The 24,778-nt window shown below is 45.9% G+C and overlaps 1 protein-coding gene across 4 annotated transcripts in view; it reads right to left on the bottom strand.

Annotated features, from left to right (window-relative positions):
* The window catches only part of LOC138672430 (vang-like protein 1), a 168,983-nt gene that overhangs the window by 123,613 nt on the left and 20,592 nt on the right, over positions 1-24,778 (bottom strand). For all 4 annotated transcript variants that reach the window (XM_069760401.1, XM_069760398.1, XM_069760399.1 and 1 more), the window contains exon 2: positions 2,603-2,645. In XM_069760401.1, the coding sequence (XP_069616502.1) occupies positions 2,603-2,643 (41 nt within the window). In that variant the 5' untranslated portion in view covers positions 2,644-2,645. The remainder of the gene's footprint in view (positions 1-2,602; positions 2,646-24,778) is intronic.

Genomic DNA, 24,778 nt, shown 5'->3' with positions numbered 1-24,778 from the left:
CAGTAGCAGTACAAGTGGAGGGTTTGGATAATTGAGTAGCAGTAAGAGTTGAGGACAATAGATAGATAAGTGGCAATACGGGTGCAGGCAAGGATGGTTGAGTATCAGCACGGGTGGAGGAATAGATAAGTGGCAGTATGCGTGGATGGAAGGATGTTTGACTAGCTTATCAATTGGAGGGATGGACAGTGGAGTAGCAGTACGAGTTGAGTAATAGACAGATAAGTGGCAGAAAAGGTGGAGGGATGGATAGTTGGATAGCGGCACAAGTGGAGGAATAGATAGATAAGTGACAGTATTGGTGCAGGGAAGGATGGCTGAGTAGCAGAACGAGTGGAGGGATAGATGGATAAGTGGCAGTGTGGGTGACGGGATGGATAGTTGAGTAGCGGTACGAGTTGAGGGATAGATAGATAAGTGGCAATACTGGTGCAGGGAAGGATGGCTGAGTAGCAGAACGAGTGGAGGGATGGATAATAATGGTGGTACGGGTGGAGTGATGGATAGTTGAGTAGTGATATGAGTTGAGGAATAGATAGATAAGTGGCAGTACTGGTGGAGGGATGTATAGTTGGTAAGTGGTACCGGTGGAGGAATAGCTAGATAAATGGCAGTACAGGTGGAGGGAAGGATGGTTGAGTAGTAATACAAGTGGAGGAATAGATAGATAAGTGACAGTACTGGTGGAGATATGGATAGTTGCGTAGCGGTATGAGTGGAGGAATAGATAGATAAGTGGCAGTACAGGTGGAGGGACAGTACCAGTAAAGTAATAAATAGATAAGAGGCAGCATGTGTGTAGGAAAGGATGGTTGAGTAGTGGTATGAGTGGAGAAATAAATAGATAAGTGACAGTACTGGTGAGGGGATGGACAGTTGAGTAGCGGCATGAGTTGAGGAATACATAGATAAGTGGCAGTACAGATGAAGGGAAGGATGGCTAAGTAGCGGTACGGGTGGAGGGATGGATAGATGAATAGCTGTACGAGTTGAGGGATGGTTAGGGAAGTGGCAGTATGGGTGGAGGGATGAATAGTTCACTAGCAGTACGAGTGGAGGAATAGATAGATAAGTGGCTGTACAAGTGGAGTGATGGAAAATTAAGTAGCACTACGAGTGGAGGAACAGATAGATAAGTGGCAGTATGGGTGGAGGGATGGATAGTTCAGTAGCAGTACGAGTGTAGGGTTTGGATAATTGAGTAGCAGTAAGAGTTGAGGACAATAGATAGATAAGTGGCAATACGGGTGCAGGCAAGGATGGTTGAGTATCAGGACGGGTGGAGGAATAGATAAGTGGCAGTATGTGTGGATGGAAGGATGGTTGACTAGCTTATCAATTGGAGGGATGGATAGTGGAGTAGCAGTACGAGTTGAGTAATAGACAGATAAGTGGCAGTACAGGTGGAGGGATGGATAGTTGGCTAGCGGCACTAGTGGAGGAATAGATAGATAAGTGACGTATTGGTGCAGGGAAGGATGGCTGAGTAGCAGAATGAGTGGAGGGATGGATGGATAAGTGGCAGTATGGGTGACGGGATGGATAGTTGAGTAGCGGTACGAGTTGAGGGATTGATAGATAAGTGGCAGCACGGGTGAAAGGATGGATATCTGAGCTTCGTTAAGAGTGAAGGGATAGATAAGTGGCAGTACAGGTGCAGGCAAGGATGGTTGAGAATCAGCATGGGTGGTGGAATAGATAAGTGGCAGTATGGGTGGATGCAAGTATGGTTGAGTAGTAGTACGGGTGGAGGGATGGATAGTTCAGTAGCTGTATGAGTGGAGAAATAGATAAGTGGCAGTACGGGTGGACGGATGAATAGTTGAGTATTGGTACGAGTGGAGAGATGATAGACAAGTGGCAGTACGGGTGGAGGAATAAATAGATAAGTAGCAGTTCAGGTGCAGGCAAGGATGGTTGAGTATCAGCACAGGTGGAGGAATAGGTAAGTGGCAGTATGAGTGGATGGAAGAATGGTTGAGTAGCTATTCGAGTGAAGGCATGGATAGTTGAGTAGCAGTACGAGTTGAGTAATAGATAGATAAGTGGCAGTATGGGTGGAGGGATGGATAGTTGAGTAGCAGTACAAGTTAAGGAATAAATAGATAAGTGGCAGTACGGGTGGAGGGATGGATAGTTGAGTAGCAGTATGGGTTGAGGAATAGATAGGTAAGTGGCAGTGGCTGTATGAGTGGAGGGATGGATAGAGGGTTGGTAGAATGAGAGGATTGTTGGGTGATGGTAGGAGTGGAGGGAATGACAGATGGATTGTGGAACAACTGACAGTATATGTTCCACGATGGAGTAATAAATGGATGGAGTGATGGCTCCAAGGCTTGTATTGGACATGTTTGGATATTTAGATACCTGGGTGACACTGATCCCTGGTTTACAAGAGAGGAAAGTGGGAGCTGGTGTGTGTGAATGGTGGAAGATGAAAAACTGATGAGGGTGGATAAATGGAGGAATAAAGGTTGGGTTAATAGATAGAAGGACAGTTGGAGGAAGGATGGATGTTGGAATGAATGGCTAGGTGAGAGAAGATACTGTATAAGGTGGAGAGATGACATGGAGACAGCGTGCAAGCAGATGGGCGGCCCACCTCTCACATCTGTATTGATTGTGCACATTTCCAGCTTCCATTCCTGTAAGAGAAAACTCCATTCAGATTAGAGCAAAGGCCAAAGAAAAGTTCTACAACATCTTATAAGTGTAGGAAGGGGGATAAAAGGGCGATGAGGTCACACCTCCCAAAAACCTTGAGTTTAAGGACTGAAACCAAAAAGTACAGGTGCATAGCATGGTGCAAAGTCGGAGAAGGGATCTGGAAACTCCCAGATAAATATAAACAGCAGAGAAGGTTGACAAATGAGATCAGCTCAGAGCTCAGTGAACCACGGTTCAACTCATTCCTTATCCACACTGCAGTCTCACCTGTACATCTCAACTCATACCTTATCTACACTACAGTCTCACCTGTACATCTCAACTCATACCTCATCCACACTACAGTCTCGCCTGTACATCTCAACTCATACCTTATCCACACTACACCGTCTCACCTGTACACCTCAACTCATACCTTATCCACACTGCAGTCTCACCTGTACATCTCAACTCATACCTCATCCACACTACACAGTCTCGCCTGTACACCTCAACTCATACCTCATCCACACTACACAGTCTCGCCTGTACACCTCAACTCATACCTTATCCACACTGCAGTCTCACCTGTACATCTCAACTCATACCTTATCCACACCACACCGTCTCACCTGTACACCTCAACTCATACCTTATCCACACTGCAGTCTCACCTGTACATATCAACTCATACCTTATCCACACTGCAGTCTCACCTGCACACCTCAACTCATACCTTATCTACACAGGACAGTCTCACCTGTACACCTCAACTCATACCTCATCCATAATGCACAGTCTCGCCTGTACACCTCAACTCATACCTTATCCACAATGCACAGTCTCACCTGTACACCTCAACTCATACCTTATCCACACTGCAGTCTCACCTGTATATCTCAACTCATACCTTATCCACTCTGCACAGTCTCACCTGTACACCTCAACTCATACCATATCCACACTGCACAGTCTCACCTGCACACCTCAACTCATACCTTATCCACACTGCAGTCTCACCTGTACACCTCAACTCATACCTCATCCACAATGCACAGTCTCACCTGTACACCTCAACTCATACCTTATCCACAATGCACAGTCTCAGCTGCACACCTCAACTCATACCTTATCCACACTGCAGTCTCACCTGTACATCTCAACTCATACCTTATCCACACTGCACAGTCTCACCTGTACACCTCAACTCATACCATATCCACAATGCACAGTCTCACCTGTACACCTCAACTCATACCTTATCCACACTGCACAGTCTCACCTGTACACCTCAACTCATACCTTATCCACAATGCACAGTCTCACCTGCACACCTCAACTCATACCTTATCCACACTGCAGTCTCACCTGTACATATCAACTCATACCTTATCCACACTGCAGTCTCACCTGTACATCTCAACTCATACCTTATCCACACTGCAGTCTCACCTGTAAACCTCAACTCATACCTTATCCACACTGCAGTCTCACCTGTACATCTCAACTCATACCTTATCCACACTGCAGTCTCACCTGTACATATCAACTCATACCTTATCCACACTACATAGTCTCGCCTGCACACCTCAACTCATACCTTATCTACACAGGACAGTCTCACCTGTACACCTCAACTCATACCTCATCCACAATGCACAGTCTCACCTGTATACCTCAACTCATACCTTATCTACACAGGACAGTCTCACCTGTACACCTCAACTCATACCTTATCTACACAGGACAGTCTCACTTGTACACCTCAACTCATACCTTATCTACACAGGACAGTCTCACCTGTACACCTGAACTCATACCTTATCCACAATGCACAGCCTCACCTGCACACCTCAACTCATACCTTATCCACACTGCAGTTTCACCTGTACACCTCAACACATACCTCATCCACAATGCACAGTCTCGCCTGTACACCTCAACTCATAGCTTATCTACACAGGACAGTCTCACCTGTACACCTCAACTCATACCTTATCTACACAGGACAGTCTCACCTGTACACCTCAACTCATACCTTATCCACACTGCAGTCTCACCTGTACACCTCAACTCATACCTTATCCACACTACACAGTCTCGCCTGTACACCTCAACTCATACCTTATCTACACAGGACAGTCTCACCTGTACACCTCAACTCATACCTTATCCACACTGCAGTCTCACCTGTACATCTCAACTCATACCTTATCCACACTGCAGTCTCACCTGTACACCTCAACTTATACCTTATCCACACTGCAGTCTCACCTGTACATCTCAACTCATACCTTATCCACACTGCACAGTCTCACCTGTACACCTCAACTCATACCTTATCCACAATGCACAGTCTCACCTGCACACCTCAACTCATACCTTATCCACACTGCAGTCTCACCTGTACATCTCAACTCATACCTTATCCACACAGCACAGTCTCACCTGTACACCTCAACTCATACCTCATCCACACTACACAGTCTCACCTGTACACCTCAATTCATACCTTATCGACACTACATAGTCTCACCTGTACATCTCAACTCATACCTTATCCACACTGCACAGTCTCACCTGTACACCTCAACTCATACCTCATCCACACTACACAGTCTCACCTGTACACCTCAACTCATACCTTATCTACACAGGACAGTCTCACCTGTACACCTCAACTCATACCTTATCTACACTGCAGTCTCACCTGTACACCTCAACTCATACCTTATCCACACTGCACAGTCTCACCTGTACATCTCAACTCATACCCTATCCACACTGCAGACTCACCTGTACACCTCAACTCATACCTTATCTACACAGGACAGTCTCACCTGTACATCTCAACTCATACCTTATCCACACTGCACAGTCTCACCTGTACACCTCAACTCATACCTTATCCACACTGCAGTCTCACCTGTACACCTCAACTCATACCTTATCCACACTGCAATCTCACCTGTACACCTCAACCAATACCTGATCCACACTGCACAGTCTCACCTGTACACCTCAACTCATACCTTATCTACACAGGACAGTCTCACCTGTACATCTCAACTCATACCTTATCCACACTGCACAGTCTCACCTGTACATCTCAACTCATACCTTATCCACACTGCACAGTCTCACCTGTACACCTCAACTCATACCTTATCCACACTGCAGTCTCACCTGTACACCTCAACTCATACCTTATCCACACTGCAGACTCACCTGTACACCTCAACTCATACCTTATCTACACAGGACAGTCTCACCTGTACATCTCAACTCATACCTTATCCACACTGCACAGTCTCACCTGTACACCTCAACTCATACCTTATCCACACTGCAGTCTCACCTGTACACCTCAACTCATACCTTATCCACACTGCAATCTCACCTGTACACCTCAACCAATACCTGATCCACACTGCACAGTCTCACCTGTACACCTCAACTCATACCTTATCTACACAGGACAGTCTCACCTGTACATCTCAACTCATACCTTATCCACACTGCACAGTCTCACCTGTACACCTCAACTCATACCTTATCCACACTGCAGTCTCACCTGTACACCTCAACTCATACCTTATCCACACTGCAGTCTCACCTGTACACCTCAACCAATACCTGATCCACACTGCACAGTCTCACCTGTATACCTCAACTCATACCTTATCCACACTGCACAGTCTCACCTGTACACCTCAACTCATACCTTATCCACACTGCAGTCTCACCTGTACACCTCAACTCATACCTTATCTACACAGGACAGTCTCACCTGTACATCTCAACTCATACCTTATCCACACTGCACAGTCTCACCTGTACACCTCAACTCATACCTTATCCACACTGCAGTCTCACCTGTACACCTCAACTCATACCTTATCCACACTGCAGTCTCACCTGTACACCTCAACCAATACCTGATCCACACTGCACAGTCTCACCTGTATACCTCAACTCATACCTTATCCACACTGCACAGTCTCACCTGTACACCTCAACTCATACCTTATCCACACTGCAGTCCCACCTATACACCTCAACTCATACCTTATCCACTCTGCACAGTCTCACCTGTACACCTCAACTCATACCTTATCCACACTGCAAGTCTCACCTGTACATCTCAACTCATACCTTATCCACACTGCAGTCTCACCTGTACACCTCAACCAATACCTTATCCACAATGCAGTCTCACCTGTACACCTCAACTCATACCTTATCCACACTGCACAGTCTCACCTGTACACCTCAACCCATACCTCATCCACACTGCAGTCTCACCTGTACACCTCAACTCATACCTTATCCACACTGCAAGTCTCACCTGTACATCTCAACTCATACCTTATCCACAATGCAGTCTCACCTGTACACCTCAACCCATACCTTATCCACACTGCAGTCTCACCTGTACACCTCAACTCATACCTTATCCACACTGCAATCTCACCTGTACACCTCAACCAATACCTCATCCACACTGCAGTCTCACCTGTACACCTCAACTCATACCTTATCCACACTGCAAGTCTCACCTGTACATCTCAACTCATACCTTATCCACAATGCAGTCTCACCTGTACACCTCAACCCATACCTTATCCACACTACATAGTCTCACCTGTACATCTCAACTCATACCTTATCCACACTGCACAGTCTCACCTGTACACCTCAACTCATACCTCATCCACACTACACAGTCTCACCTGTACACCTCAACTCATACCTTATCTACACAGGACAGTCTCACCTGTACACCTCAACTCATACCTTATCTACACTGCAGTCTCACCTGTACACCTCAACTCATACCTTATCCACACTGCACAGTCTCACCTGTACATCTCAACTCATACCCTATCCACACTGCAGACTCACCTGTACACCTCAACTCATACCTTATCTACACAGGACAGTCTCACCTGTACATCTCAACTCATACCTTATCCACACTGCACAGTCTCACCTGTACACCTCAACTCATACCTTATCCACACTGCAGTCTCACCTGTACACCTCAACTCATACCTTATCCACACTGCAATCTCACCTGTACACCTCAACCAATACCTGATCCACACTGCACAGTCTCACCTGTACACCTCAACTCATACCTTATCTACACAGGACAGTCTCACCTGTACATCTCAACTCATACCTTATCCACACTGCACAGTCTCACCTGTACATCTCAACTCATACCTTATCCACACTGCACAGTCTCACCTGTACACCTCAACTCATACCTTATCCACACTGCAGTCTCACCTGTACACCTCAACTCATACCTTATCCACACTGCAGACTCACCTGTACACCTCAACTCATACCTTATCTACACAGGACAGTCTCACCTGTACATCTCAACTCATACCTTATCCACACTGCACAGTCTCACCTGTACACCTCAACTCATACCTTATCCACACTGCAGTCTCACCTGTACACCTCAACTCATACCTTATCCACACTGCAATCTCACCTGTACACCTCAACCAATACCTGATCCACACTGCACAGTCTCACCTGTACACCTCAACTCATACCTTATCTACACAGGACAGTCTCACCTGTACATCTCAACTCATACCTTATCCACACTGCAGTCTCACCTGTACACCTCAACTCATACCTTATCCACACTGCAGTCTCACCTGTACACCTCAACTCATACCTTATCCACACTGCAGTCTCACCTGTACACCTCAACTCATACCTTATCCACACTGCAGTCTCACCTGTACACCTCAACCAATACCTGATCCACACTGCACAGTCTCACCTGTATACCTCAACTCATACCTTATCCACACTGCACAGTCTCACCTGTACACCTCAACTCATACCTTATCCACACTGCAGTCCCACCTGTACACCTCAACTCATACCTTATCTACACAGGACAGTCTCACCTGTACATCTCAACTCATACCTTATCCACACTGCACAGTCTCACCTGTACACCTCAACTCATACCTTATCCACACTGCAGTCTCACCTGTACACCTCAACTCATACCTTATCCACACTGCAGTCTCACCTGTACACCTCAACCAATACCTGATCCACACTGCACAGTCTCACCTGTATACCTCAACTCATACCTTATCCACACTGCACAGTCTCACCTGTACACCTCAACTCATACCTTATCCACACTGCAGTCCCACCTATACACCTCAACTCATACCTTATCCACTCTGCACAGTCTCACCTGTACACCTCAACTCATACCTTATCCACACTGCAAGTCTCACCTGTACATCTCAACTCATACCTTATCCACACTGCAGTCTCACCTGTACACCTCAACCAATACCTTATCCACACTGCAGTCTCACCTGTACACCTCAACTCATACCTGATCCACACTGCACAGTCTCACCTGTATACCTCAACTCATACCTTATCCACACTGCACAGTCTCACCTGTACACCTCAACCCATACCTCATCCACACTGCAGTCTCACCTGTACACCTCAACTCATACCTTATCCACACTGCAAGTCTCACCTGTACATCTCAACTCATACCTTATCCACAATGCAGTCTCACCTGTACACCTCAACCCATACCTTATCCACACTGCAGTCTCACCTGTACACCTCAACCCATACCTTATCAAGACTGCACAGTCTCACCTGTACACCTCAACTCATACCTCATTCACACTGCACAGTCTCACCTGTACACCTCAACTCATACCTTATCCACACTGCAGTCTCACCTGTACACCTCAACCAATACCTTATCCACAATGCAGTCTCACCTGTACACCTCAACCTATACCTTATCCACACTGCAGTCTCACCTGTACACCTCAACCCATACCTTATCAAGACTACACAGTCTCACCTGTACACCTCAACTCAAACCTCATTCACACTGCACAGTCTCACCTGTACACCTCAACTCATACCTTATCCACACTGCAGTCTCACCTGTACATCTCAACTCATACCTTATCCACACTGCAGTCTCACCTGTAAACCTCAACTCATACCTTATCCACACTGCAGTCTCACCTGTACACCTCAACTCATACCTTATCCACAATGCAGTCTCACCTGTAAACCTCAACTCATACCTTATCCACACTGCAGTCTCACCTGTACACCTCAACTCATACCTTATCTACACAGAACAGTCTCACCTGTACATCTCAACTCATACCTTATCCACAATGCAGTCTCACCTGTACATCTCAACTCATACCTTATCCACACTGCAGTCTCACCTGTAAACCTCAACTCATACCTTATCCACACTGCAGTCTCACCTGTACATCTCAACTCATACCTTATCCACACTGCAGTCTCACCTGTACACCTCAACTCATACCTTATCCACTCTGCACAGTCTCACCTGTACACCTCAACTCATACCTTATCCACACTGCAAGTCTCACCTGTACATCTCAACTCATACCTTATCCACACTGCAGTCTCACCTGTGCACCTCAACCAATACCTTATCCACAATGCAGTCTCACCTGTACACCTCAACTCATACCTTATCCACACTGCAAGTCTCACCTGTACATCTCAACTCATACCTTATCCACACTGCAGTCTCACCTGTACACCTCAACCAATACCTTATCCACAATGCAGTCTCACCTGTACACCTCAACTCATACCTTATCCACACTGCACAGTCTCACCTGTATACCTCAACTCATACCTTATCCACACTGCACAGTCTCCCCTGTACACCTCAACCCATACCTCATCCACACTGCAGTCTCACCTGTACACCTCAACTCATACCTTATCCACACTGCAAGTCTCACCTGTACATCTCAACTCATACCTTATCCACAATGCAGTCTCACCTGTACACCTCAACCCATACCTTATCCACACTGCAGTCTCACCTGTACACCTCAACTCATACCTTATCCACACTGCAATCTCACCTGTACACCTCAACCAATACCTCATCCACACTGCAGTCTCACCTGTACACCTCAACTCATACCTTATCCACACTGCAAGTCTCACCTGTACATCTCAACTCATACCTTATCCACAATGCAGTCTCACCTGTACACCTCAACCCATACCTTATCCACACTACACAGTCTCACCTGTACACCTCAACTCATACCTTATCTACACAGGACAGTCTCACCTGTACACCTCAACTCATACCTTATCTACACTGCAGTCTCACCTGTACACCTCAACTCATACCTTATCCACACTGCACAGTCTCACCTGTACATCTCAACTCATACCCTATCCACACTGCAGACTCACCTGTACACCTCAACTCATACCTTATCTACACAGGACAGTCTCACCTGTACATCTCAACTCATACCTTATCCACACTGCACAGTCTCACCTGTACACCTCAACTCATACCTTATCCACACTGCAGTCTCACCTGTACACCTCAACTCATACCTTATCCACACTGCAATCTCACCTGTACACCTCAACCAATACCTGATCCACACTGCACAGTCTCACCTGTACACCTCAACTCATACCTTATCTACACAGGACAGTCTCACCTGTACATCTCAACTCATACCTTATCCACACTGCACAGTCTCACCTGTACATCTCAACTCATACCTTATCCACACTGCACAGTCTCACCTGTACACCTCAACTCATACCTTATCCACACTGCAGTCTCACCTGTACACCTCAACTCATACCTTATCCACACTGCAGACTCACCTGTACACCTCAACTCATACCTTATCTACACAGGACAGTCTCACCTGTACATCTCAACTCATACCTTATCCACACTGCACAGTCTCACCTGTACACCTCAACTCATACCTTATCCACACTGCAGTCTCACCTGTACACCTCAACTCATACCTTATCCACACTGCAATCTCACCTGTACACCTCAACCAATACCTGATCCACAATGCACAGTCTCACCTGTACACCTCAACTCATACCTTATCTACACAGGACAGTCTCACCTGTACATCTCAACTCATACCTTATCCACACTGCACAGTCTCACCTGTACACCTCAACTCATACCTTATCCACACTGCAGTCTCACCTGTACACCTCAACTCATGCCTTATCCACACTGCAGTCTCACCTGTACACCTCAACCAATACCTGATCCACACTGCACAGTCTCACCTGTATACCTCAACTCATACCTTATCCACACTGCACAGTCTCACCTGTACACCTCAACTCATACCTTATCCACACTGCAGTCCCACCTGTACACCTCAACTCATACCTTATCTACACAGGACAGTCTCACCTGTACATCTCAACTCATACCTTATCCACACTGCACAGTCTCACCTGTACACCTCAACTCATACCTTATCCACACTGCAGTCTCACCTGTACACCTCAACTCATACCTTATCCACACTGCAGTCTCACCTGTACACCTCAACCAATACCTGATCCACACTGCACAGTCTCACCTGTATACCTCAACTCATACCTTATCCACACTGCACAGTCTCACCTGTACACCTCAACTCATACCTTATCCACACTGCAGTCCCACCTATACACCTCAACTCATACCTTATCCACTCTGCACAGTCTCACCTGTACACCTCAACTCATACCTTATCCACACTGCAAGTCTCACCTGTACATCTCAACTCACACCTTATCCACACTGCAGTCTCACCTGTACACCTCAACCAATACCTTATCCACACTGCAGTCTCACCTGTACACCTCAACTCATACCTGATCCACACTGCACAGTCTCACCTGTATACCTCAACTCATACCTTATCCACACTGCACAGTCTCACCTGTACACCTCAACCCATACCTCATCCACACTGCAGTCTCACCTGTACACCTCAACTCATACCTTATCCACACTGCAAGTCTCACCTGTACATCTCAACTCATACCTTATCCACAATGCAGTCTCACCTGTACACCTCAACCCATACCTTATCCACACTGCAGTCTCACCTGTACACCTCAACCCATACCTTATCAAGACTGCACAGTCTCACCTGTACACCTCAACTCATACCTCATTCACACTGCACAGTCTCACCTGTACACCTCAACTCATACCTTATCCACACTGCAGTCTCACATGTACACCTCAACCAATACCTTATCCACAATGCAGTCTCACCTGTACACCTCAACCTATACCTTATCCACACTGCAGTCTCACCTGTACACCTCAACCCATACCTTATCAAGACTACACAGTCTCACCTGTACACCTCAACTCAAACCTCATTCACACTGCACAGTCTCACCTGTACACCTCAACTCATACCTTATCCACACTGCAGTCTCACCTGTACATCTCAACTCATACCTTATCCACACTGCAGTCTCACCTGTAAACCTCAACTCATACCTTATCCACACTGCAGTCTCACCTGTACACCTCAACTCATACCTTATCCACACTGCAGTCTCACCTGTAAACCTCAACTCATACCTTATCCACACTGCAGTCTCACCTGTACACCTCAACTCATACCTTATCTACACAGAACAGTCTCACCTGTACATCTCAACTCATACCTTATCCACAATGCAGTCTCACCTGTACATCTCAACCAATACCTTATCCACACTGCAGTCTCACCTGTACATCTCAACTCATACCTAATCCACACTGCAGTCTCACCTGTACACCTCAACTCATACCTTATCCACTCTGCACAGTCTCACCTGTACACCTCAACCCATACCTCATCCACACTGCAGTCTCACCTGTACACCTCAACTCATACCTTATCCACACTGCAGTCTCACCTGTAAACCTCAACTCATACGTTATCCACACTGCAGTCTCACCTGTATACCTCAACTTATGCCTTATCCACACTGCACAGTCTCACCTGTAAACCTCAACTCATACCTTATCCACACTGCACAGTCTCACCTGTACATCTCAACTCATACCTTATCCACACTGCAAGTCTCACCTGTACATCTCAACTCATACCTTATCCACACTGCAGTCTCACCTGTACACCTCAACCAATACCTTATCCACACTGCAGTCTCACCTGTACACCTCAACCCATACCTTATCAAGACTGCACAGTCTCACCTGTATACCTCAACTCATGCCTTATCCACACTGCACAGTCTCACCTGTACACCTCAACTCATACCTTATCCACACTGCACAGTCTCACCTGTACATCTCAACTCATACCTTATCCACAATGCAGTCTCACCTGTACATCTCAACTCATGCCTTATCCACACTGCACAGTCTCACCTGTACACCTCAACTCATACCTTATCCACACTACACAGTCTCACCTGTACATCTCAACTCATACCTTATCCACACTACACAGTCTCACCTGTACATCTCAACTCATACCTTATCCACACTACACAGTCTCACCTGTACATCTCAACTTATACCTTATCCACACTGCAGTCTCACCTGTATACCTCAACTCATACCTCATCCACACTGCAGTCTCACCTGTACACCTCAACTCATACCTTATCCACACTGCAGTCTCACCTGTAAACCTCAACTCATACCTTATCCACACTGCAGTCTCACCTGTATACCTCAACTTATGCCTTATCCACACTGCACAGTCTCACCTGTAAACCTCAACTCATACCTTATCCACACTGCACAGTCTCACCTGTACATCTCAACTCATACCTTATCCACACTGCAAGTCTCACCTGTACATCTCAACTCATACCTTATCCACACTGCAGTCTCACCTGTACACCTCAACCCATACCTTATCAAGACTGCACAGTCTCACCTGTATACCTCAACTCATACCTTATCCACACTGCAGTCTCACCTGTACACCTCAACCCATACCTTATCCACACTGCAGTCTCACCTGTACACCTCAACCCATACCTTATCAAGACTGCACAGTCTCACCTGTATACCTCAACTCATGCCTTATCCACACTGCACAGTCTCACCTGTACACCTCAACTCATACCTTATCCACACTGCACAGTCTCACCTGTACATCTCAACTCATACCTTATCCACAATGCAGTCTCACCTGTACATCTCAACTCATGCCTTATCCACACTGCACAGTCTCACCTGTAAACCTCAACTCATGCCTTATCCACACTGCACAGTCTCACCTGTACACCTCACCTCATACCTCATTCACACTGCACAGTCTCACCTGTACATCTCAACTCATACCTTATCCACAATGCAGTCTCACCTGTACATCTCAACTCATGCCTTATCCACACTGCACAGTCTCACCTGTAAACCTCAACTCATACCTTATCCACACTGCACAGTCTCATCTGTACACCTCAACTCATACCTTATCCACACTGCAGTCTCACCTGTAAACCTCAATTCATACCTTATCCACACTGCAGTCTCACCTGTACACCTCAACTCATACCTTATCCACACTGCAGTCTCACCTGTATACCTCAACTCATACCTTATCCACACTGCAGTCTCACCTGTATACCTCAACTCATACCCTATCCACACTGCAGTCTCACCTGTACACCTCAACTCATACCTTATCCACACTGCAAGTCTCACCTGTAAACCTCAACTCATACCTTATCCACACTGCAGTCTCACCTATACACCTCAACTCATACCTTATCCACACTGCATGTCTCACCTGTACACCTCAACTCATACCTTATCCACGCTGCACAGTCTCACCTGTAAACCTCAACTCATACCTTATCCACACTGCAGTCTCACCTGTATACCTCAACTTATGCCTTATCCACACTGCACAGTCTCACCTGTAAACCTCAACTCATACCTTATCCACACTGCACAGTCTCACCTGTACATCTCAACTCATACCTTATCCACACTGCAAGTCTCACCTGTACATCTCAACTCATACCTTATCCACACTGCAGTCTCACCTGTACACCTCAACCAATACCTTATCCACACTGCAGTCTCACCTGTACACCTCAACCCATACCTTATCAAGACTGCACAGTCTCACCTGTATACCTCAACTCATGCCTTATCCACACTGCACAGTCTCACCTGTACACCTCAACTCATACCTTATCCACACTGCACAGTCTCACCTGTACATCTCAACTCATACCTTATCCACAATGCAGTCTCACCTGTACATCTCAACTCATGCCTTATCCACACTGCACAGTCTCACCTGTAAACCTCAACTCATGCCTTATCCACACTGCACAGTCTCACCTGTACACCTCACCTCATACCTCATTCACACTGCACAGTCTCACCTGTACATCTCAACTCATACCTTATCCACAATGCAGTCTCACCTGTACATCTCAACTCATGCCTTATCCACACTGCACAGTCTCACCTGTAAACCTCAACTCATACCTTATCCACACTGCACAGTTTCATCTGTACACCTCAACTCATACCTTATCCACACTGCAGTCTCACCTGTAAACCTCAATTCATACCTTATCCACACTGCAGTCTCACCTGTACACCTCAACTCATACCTTATCCACACTGCAGTCTCACCTGTATACCTCAACTCATACCTTATCCACACTGCAGTCTCACCTGTATACCTCAACTCATACCCTATCCACACTGCAGTCTCACCTGTACACCTCAACTCATACCTTATCCACACTGCAAGTCTCACCTGTAAACCTCAACTCATACCTTATCCACACTGCAGTCTCACCTATACACCTCAACTCATACCTTATCCACACTGCATGTCTCACCTGTACACCTCAACTCATACCTTATCCACGCTGCACAGTCTCACCTGTACACCTCAACTCATACCTTATCCACACTGCAGTCTCACCTGTACACCTCAACTCATGCCTTATCCACACTGCACAGTCTCACCTGTACATCTCAACTCATACCTTATCCACACTGCAGTCTCACCTGTATACCTCAACTCATGCCTTATCCACACTGCACAGTCTCACCTGTACACCTCAACTCATACCTTATCCACACTGCAGTCTCACCTGTACATCTCAACTCATACCTTATCCACACTGCAGTCTCACCTGTACACCTCAACTCATACCTTATCCACACTGCAGTCTCACCTGTATACCTCAACTCATAGCTTATCCACACTGCAGTCTCACTTGTATACCTCAACTCATACCTTATCCACACTGCAGTCTCACCTGTATACCTCAACTCATACCCTATCCACACTGCAGTCTCACCTGTACACCTCAACTCATACCTTATCCACACTGCAGTCTCACCTGTAAACCTCAACTCATACCTTATCCACACTGCACAGTCTCACCTGTACATCTCAACTCATACCTTATCCACACTGCAGTCTCACCTGTACACCTCAACCAATACCTTATCCACAATGCAGTCTCACCTGTATACCTCAACTCATACCTTATCCACACTGCAGTCTTACCTGTATACCTCAACTCATACCCTATCCACACTGCAGTCTCACCTGTACACCTCAACTCATACCTTATCCACACTGCAAGTCTCACCACTTAAACCTCAACTCATACCTTATCCACACTGCAGTCTCACCTGTACATCTCAACTCATACCTTATCCACACTGCAGTCTCACCTGTACACCTCAACCAATACCTTATCCACACTGCAGTCTCACCTGTACACCTCAACCAATACCTTATCCACAATGCAGTCTCACCTGTACACCTCAACCCATACCTTATCCACACTGCAGTCTCACCTGAACACCTCAACTCATACCTCATTCACACTGCACAGTCTCACCTGTATACCTCAACTCATACCTTATCCACACTGCAGTCTTACCTGTACACCTCAACTCATACCTTATCCACACTGCAGTCTCACCTGTACACCTCAACTCATACCTTATCCACAATGCAGTCTCACCTGTATACTTCAACTCATACCTTATCCACACTGCAAGTCTCACCTGTATACCTCAACTCATACCTTATCCACTCTGCACAGTCTCATCTGTACACCTCAACTCATACCTTATCCACACTGCAGTCTCACCTGTACACCAACTCATACCTTATCCACACTGCACAGTCTCATCTGTACACCTCAACTCATACCTTATCCACACTGCAGTCTCACCTGTACACCTCAACCCATACCTTATCAAGACTGCACAGTCTCACCTGTACACCTCAACTCATACCTCATTCACACTGCACAGTCTCACCTGTACACCTCAACTCATACCTTATCCACACTGCAGTCTCACCTGTACACCTCAACTCATACCTTATCCACAATGCAGTCTCACCTGTACATCTCAACTCATGCCTTATCCACACTGCACAGTCTCACCTGTAAACCTCAACTCATACCTTATCCACACTGCAGTCTCACCTGTACACCAACTCATACCTTATCCACACTGCATTCTCACCTGTAAACCTCAACTCATACCTTATCCACACTGCAGTCTCACCTGTACACCAACTCATACCTTATCCACACTGCATTCTCACCTGTAAACCTCAACTCATACCTTATCCACACTGCAGTCTCACCTGTACACCTCAACTCATACCTTATCCACACTGCAGTCTCACCTGTATACCTCAACTCATACCTTATACACACTGCAGTCTCACCTGTATACCTCAACTCATACCCTATCCACACTGCAGTCTCACCTGTACACCTCAACTCATACCTTATCCACACTGCAAGTCTCACCTGTAAACCTCAACTCATACCTTATCCACACTGCAGTCTCACCTATACACCTCAACTCATACCTTATCCACACTGCATGTCTCACCTGTACACCTCAACTCATACCTTATCCATGCTGCACAGTCTCACCTGTACACCTCAACTCATACCTTATCCACGCTGCACAGTCTCACCTGTACACCTCAACTCATGCCTTATCCACACTGCACAGTCTCACCTGTACATCTCAACTCATACCTTATCCACACTGCAGTCTCACCTGTACACCTCAACTCATACCTTATCCACAATGCACAGTCTCATCTGTAAACCTCAACTCATACCTTATCCACACTGCAGTCTCACCTGTATACCTCAACTCATGCCTTATCCACACTGCACAGTCTCACCTGTACACCTCAACTCATACCTTATCCACACTGCAGTCTCACCTGTATACCTCAACTCATAGCTTATCCACACTGCAGTCTCACCTGTATACCTCAACTCATACCTTATCCACACTGCAGTCTCACCTGTATACCTCAACTCATACCTTATCCACACTGCAGTCTCACCTGTACACCTCAACTCATACCTTATCCACACTGCAAGTCTCACCTGTAAACCTCAACTCATACCTTATCCACACTGCACAGTCTCACCTGTACATCTCAACTCATACCTTATCCACACTGCAGTCTCACCTGTACACCTCAACCAATACCTTATCCACAATGCAGTCTCACCTGTACACCTCAACTTATACCTTATCAAGACTGCACAGTCTCACCTGAACACCTCAACTCATACCTCATTCACACTGCACAGTCTCACCTGAACACCTCAACTCATACCTCATTCACACTGCACAGTCTCACCTGTACACCTCAACTCATACCTTATCCACACTGCAGTCTCACCTGTACACCTCAACTCATACCTTATCCACAATGCAGTCTCACCTGTGCACCTCAACTCATACCTTATCCACACAGGACAGTCTCACCTGTACACCTCAACTCATACCTTATCCACACTGCAGTCTCACCTGTACACCTCAACTCATACCTTATCCACACTGCAGTCTCACCTGTACACCTCAACTCATACCTTATCTACACAGGACAGTCTCACCTGTACACCCCAACTCATACCTTATCCACAATGCAGTCTCACCTGTACATCTCAACTCATGCCTTATCCACACTGCACAGTCTCACCTGTACACCTCAACTCATACCTTATCCACAATGCAGTCTCACCTGTATACTTCAACTCATACCTTATCCACACTGCAAGTCTCACCTGTATACCTCAACTCATACCTTATCCACTCTGCACAGTCTCATCTGTACACCTCAACTCATACCTTATCCACACTGCAGTCTCACCTGTACACCAACTCATACCTTATCCACACTGCACAGTCTCACCTGTACACCTCAACTCATACCTTATCCACACTGCAGTCTCACCTGTATACCTCAACTCATACCTTATCCACACTGCAGTCTCACCTGTGTACCTCAACTCATACCCTATCCACACTGCAGTCTCACCTGTATACCTCAACTCATACCTTATCCACACTGCAAGTCTCACCTGTAAACCTCAACTCATACCTTATCCACATTGCAGTCTCACCTATACACCTCAACTCATACCTTATCCACACTGCAAGTCTCACCTGTACACCTCAACTCATACCTTATCCACACTGCAGTCTCACCTGTACACCTCAACTCATACCTTATCCACACTGCAGTCTCACTTGTACACCTCAACTCATACCTTATCTACACAGGACAGTCTCACCTGTAAACCTCAACTCATACCTTATCCACACTGCACAGTATCACCTGTACACCTCAACTCATACCTTAGCCACACTGCAGTCTCACCTGTATACCTCAACTCATACCTTATCCACACTGCAGTCTCACCTGTACAGCTCAACTCATACCTTATCCACACTACACAGTCTCACCTGTACACCTCAACTCATACCTTATCCACACTGCAGTCTCACCTGTACACCTCAACTCGTACCTTATCCACACTGCAGTCTCACCTGCACACCTCAACTCATACCTTATCCACACTGCACAGTATCACCTGTACACCTCAACTCATACCTTATCCACACTGCAGTCTCACCTGTACATCTCAACTCATACCTTATCCACACTGCAGTCTCACCTGTACACCTCAACTCGTACCTTATCCACACTGCAGTCTCACCTGTACACCTCAACTCGTAACTTATCCACACTGCAGTCTCACCTGCACACCTCAACTCATACCTTATCCACACTGCACAGTATCACCTGTACACCTCAACTCATACCTTATCCCACTGCGAGTCTCACCTGTATACCTCAACTCATACCTTATCCACGCTGCAGTCTCACCTATACACCTCAACTCATACCTTATCCACACTGCAGTCTCACCTGTACACCTCAAATCATACCTTATCCACACTGCGAGTCTCAACTGTACACCTCAATTCATACCTTATCCACACTGCAATTGTCGGGGTCGTCACGACAATACCCTTCATCCACCAGTCATTCCAAATCAGATTAAGAGCATGTTGGTACCGGATAAGAATGAGTCAGACCCAATGCTGGTTCAAACTGATTGCATGCTCGTACTTCCACACGTAGTGGGAATGTCACAGCAACTACTTTATTTCCTGATACACAACATTATATGAGCTATTGGGGGAAGGTGTGCAGAGGGCGGGGATAGGCACGGTTTAAGCAATGTATCTAGTATTCAGTCCTTCTGGTTGGTCTGACGTCATATGATGGATCCTCCTTCCTCCACGTCACTTTAAGTTTCCATTTCTCCAGAAACGATACTTTAGCTTCAGAAACACAAGTAGATTCTTGGCAAGAACAAAAACTAAGGCAAAGGTGAATACTGGCAGCCATCTTAAATACAATTATATATGCATTAACAAGCACAACAGGAAAAACTTACTGTTTCACAGCATAAGAATATATAAAAGTACAAAAGAGTATAAAGATATATATTTTTACCTTGACAATAATAGCCGTCAGCTACAAAAGATGAGACTGAACTCCAGCGTTTTCTTGGATTATGTACTTTTTGTTGTCAGTGGATACCGGACGCATCCCGCATAATGCAATTTCTCTACAAGGCCCTGAAAGACTGTTCAAGATATGGTGATGATTTTGGCAGATTTCACACCGGATACGCTGTTACTACGGAAGACACTGTAGTGCACGGAGCTGCACTCCCTCCCTCCCTGTCAGCACAAGAAGCAGAACGTCAGGATCTGTCTACTGCATGTGTTCTGGCCAAAGACAGGCGGGCTAATAAATACACGGACTCACAGTATGCATTTGGTATTGCTCATGATTTCGGAGCCCTATGAGCCAATCGAGGATTTGTTACTACCGCCGGGACTCAGTGAAGAATGCTGAAGCTGTTAAAGCCCTCATGGACTCAATCGAATTACCTACTCAGGTGGCCATTATCAAAGGTAAGGAGCACGGTACTATGGAACAGACCACAGACTGTTGGTAACGCCTGTGCGGATATGCAAGCAAAAGCTGCTGCTCTCCTGCCTGTTGAACAGCCCATACCAGCTATGGTGACCACACGCTCTCAGCGTAAACAGTTACAAGAAACACTGACTCTACAGGAACCTGATGATCTACGACAGACTGAGGTTTTCTGCCGGAGCCCGCAAGACCGCTTAATGACGATGCAGAGAATGTCTCCAAAGGAAGAAGTGAAGCAGTGGAAGCTGATGGAACACGTATGGACAATGGTCGCTGGAAAAAGGACCAACTTGTGTGTCTCCCTAAGCAGATGTACCCTGCTATTGCCACGTGGACCACCTCACGTTGCCTAAGTCTGGAAGGTATGAATATTGTCTGGTGGTTGTCGATATGTTCTCCAGTTGGCCAGAAGCATTCCCCGTTACCAACGTGACTGCAAAGACCACAGCAAAGAAACTGGTGATGGAAGTTATATACAGATATGGTGTTCCAGAAGTTGCTGAAAGTGACCAAGGCCCGGACTTTTCTTCTCATGTGTATCAGGAGGTTCTGACAATGCTTGGATCCACTGTAGCCCTCCATACTCCGTACCATTCACAATCCAGTGGGAAAGTTAAGAGGCTGAATGGCACACTGAAGGGACAATTGACCAAAATGATGCAGGAGACTACGGCTCCATGGCCAGGGCTCTTACACATTCGTACTACCCCTATTGCAAAACATGGCCTGTCCCCATATGAGATATTGTTTGGTGCTAGGTTCTCAGTTGTAAATTTTCAGTCTCAGTAGTTGTCAGAAGAAACTGACCGTGCTGTTCAATATGTTATTCAGTTTAGTAAAAATGTTGCTAACACCCATGTTTTAGTTTCTTCTTCCCTTCCAGATTCAGCAGAAACCGATATTGGTCACAATTTGAAGCCTGGTGGTTTTATGGTCGTGAAAAGCTATGTCAGAAAACACGGACTAGAACCCCTCTATGACGGTCCCTACCAAGTCCTCCTCATTATTCCTATGTCAGTAAAGCTGGAAGGAAGGCCGACGTGGATCCACGTATCGCACTGCAAGCTGGTCAAACAGACTAGTGGCAAATAAGGGGACATAATGTTTTAGTTTTTCGTATTTCCATATAATAATATTGGTAACCGCATGGGACAGTCTAAATTCCCCAATATCCTTGAATAATAAGTTTGTACAATATCATGAAAGATTAGTAGGACAGATGGGTATAGCCAATAAAATTGTCAGTTATACAAATGTGGAATAAATTGGTTAGGGCCACAGATTGTCCAGATGATCAAATTTGGGATATATTGGATATACTTAATACCACTGCCTGTGTTATGAATCTGTTGAAGGGTTTAAAGCCCACTGATTGCTCAGATTATGGCCCACTAATTCATGAAGCACCTAAACTAAAGGTCCCAGGGGGGATAACCGTATTAGCTGATAATTATACCTGCTATAATTCCCACGACACTACAGGTACACCAGTAGGGGTCTTCGAGACAGGTTTTTGCAAAGAGAACAGTTCCCTGGATACTGACTTGCTAGCTAATCATACACAGTATATGTACGACATTTATTGGTTATGTGGAGATGGTAAGCTCCATCCTAGGTTGTCTAATGCCTGGACAGGTCAATGCACCCTTGTTAAACTAGCTATGCAGTTCAAGATTTTACCTTGGGATCCGGAGACACCTGATGAATATACCAGAAAGAGGAGAAGTCTCGATCAGCTCCACATGAGTTATGAAGAAGATCCATTAGTGTATGTCGATGGTATTGGAGTGCCAAGGGGGGTGCCTGACCAATTTAAAGCCCAGAACCAGATCTATGCTGGCTTTGCTTCTTTAATCCACAAGTGCAGATTAACAAAAATGTTGATTGGATCAATTATATATATATATTACAGTGAACAAAGGTTTGTCAATTTTATCTGTGATGCTTTCCAGGGTATAGTTGAGGAATTGGGCCCTAACACTAGAATGACCCTCCAAAACTGACTAGCCCTTGATATGATCTTAGCTGAGAAAGGAGGAGTCTGTGGGATGGTGGGAGAGGAATGTTGTACCTATATCCCTCAGAACTCTGGGGTAAATGGAAAGACCATGATAGCCCTTAAGAAGATAAATGGGTTAGAAGCAGAATTAAAATCTAATGTTGGAGTAGACACATCTTTCTTTTCCGGTTGGTTGGGTGGGCTCAAAGGATTCCTTCAACAAGCTTGTCTAGTACTGATTGCTCTCCTTGTAGTTGGATCGATAATCCTCTGTTGTGTTATTCCCCTGTATAAAAAGGTTATCGCTGAGACAACTCCGACTGGCACCGTCCTCAACCAAGAAGTAGACCCACTAGAGTACAATGGCACTGATCCAGGGGAGATCCCTAAGTATGTCCCCCTCAAGAAGATAGACAATACCCCTTTACGCTCAGATGTTGCTAAGAGATTTAGTTTAGGGACAGCGGGAGAACTCCATGTAAAGCTAGTGAAGGGTTCAGCTGCCTGGAGGCCTCTCACAAGGGGAGAGCTTCTGAGGTGTCTGGATGAAGAAATCCACCTCTCCTTTCCCCATCACATGGACAGTCTCGAAGGATCTTTCTTTTAGGGAAAAACTTAGTGTTTAGGGGTGATTGCCAAGGTAAAAATATATATCTTTATACTCTTTTGTACTTTTACATATTCTTATGCTGTGAAACAATAAGTTTTTCCCGTTGTGTTTGTTAATGCATATATAATTGTATTTAAGATGGCTGCCAGTATTCACCTTTGCCTTTTTGTTCTTGCCAAGAATCTACTTTCGTTTCTGAAGCTAAAGTATCGTTTCTGGAGAAATGGAAACTTAAAGTGACGTGGAGGAAGGAGGATCCATCATATGACGTCAGACGAACCAGAAGGACTGAATACTAGATACATTGCTTAAACCCCGCCTAACCCCGCCCTCTGCACACCTTCCCCCAAT

This window comes from Ranitomeya imitator, chromosome 3, assembly GCF_032444005.1.
Source record: "Ranitomeya imitator isolate aRanImi1 chromosome 3, aRanImi1.pri, whole genome shotgun sequence".
Lineage (NCBI taxonomy): Eukaryota > Metazoa > Chordata > Amphibia > Anura > Dendrobatidae > Ranitomeya > Ranitomeya imitator.
This window is presented reverse-complemented; position numbering and strand designations above follow the sequence as displayed.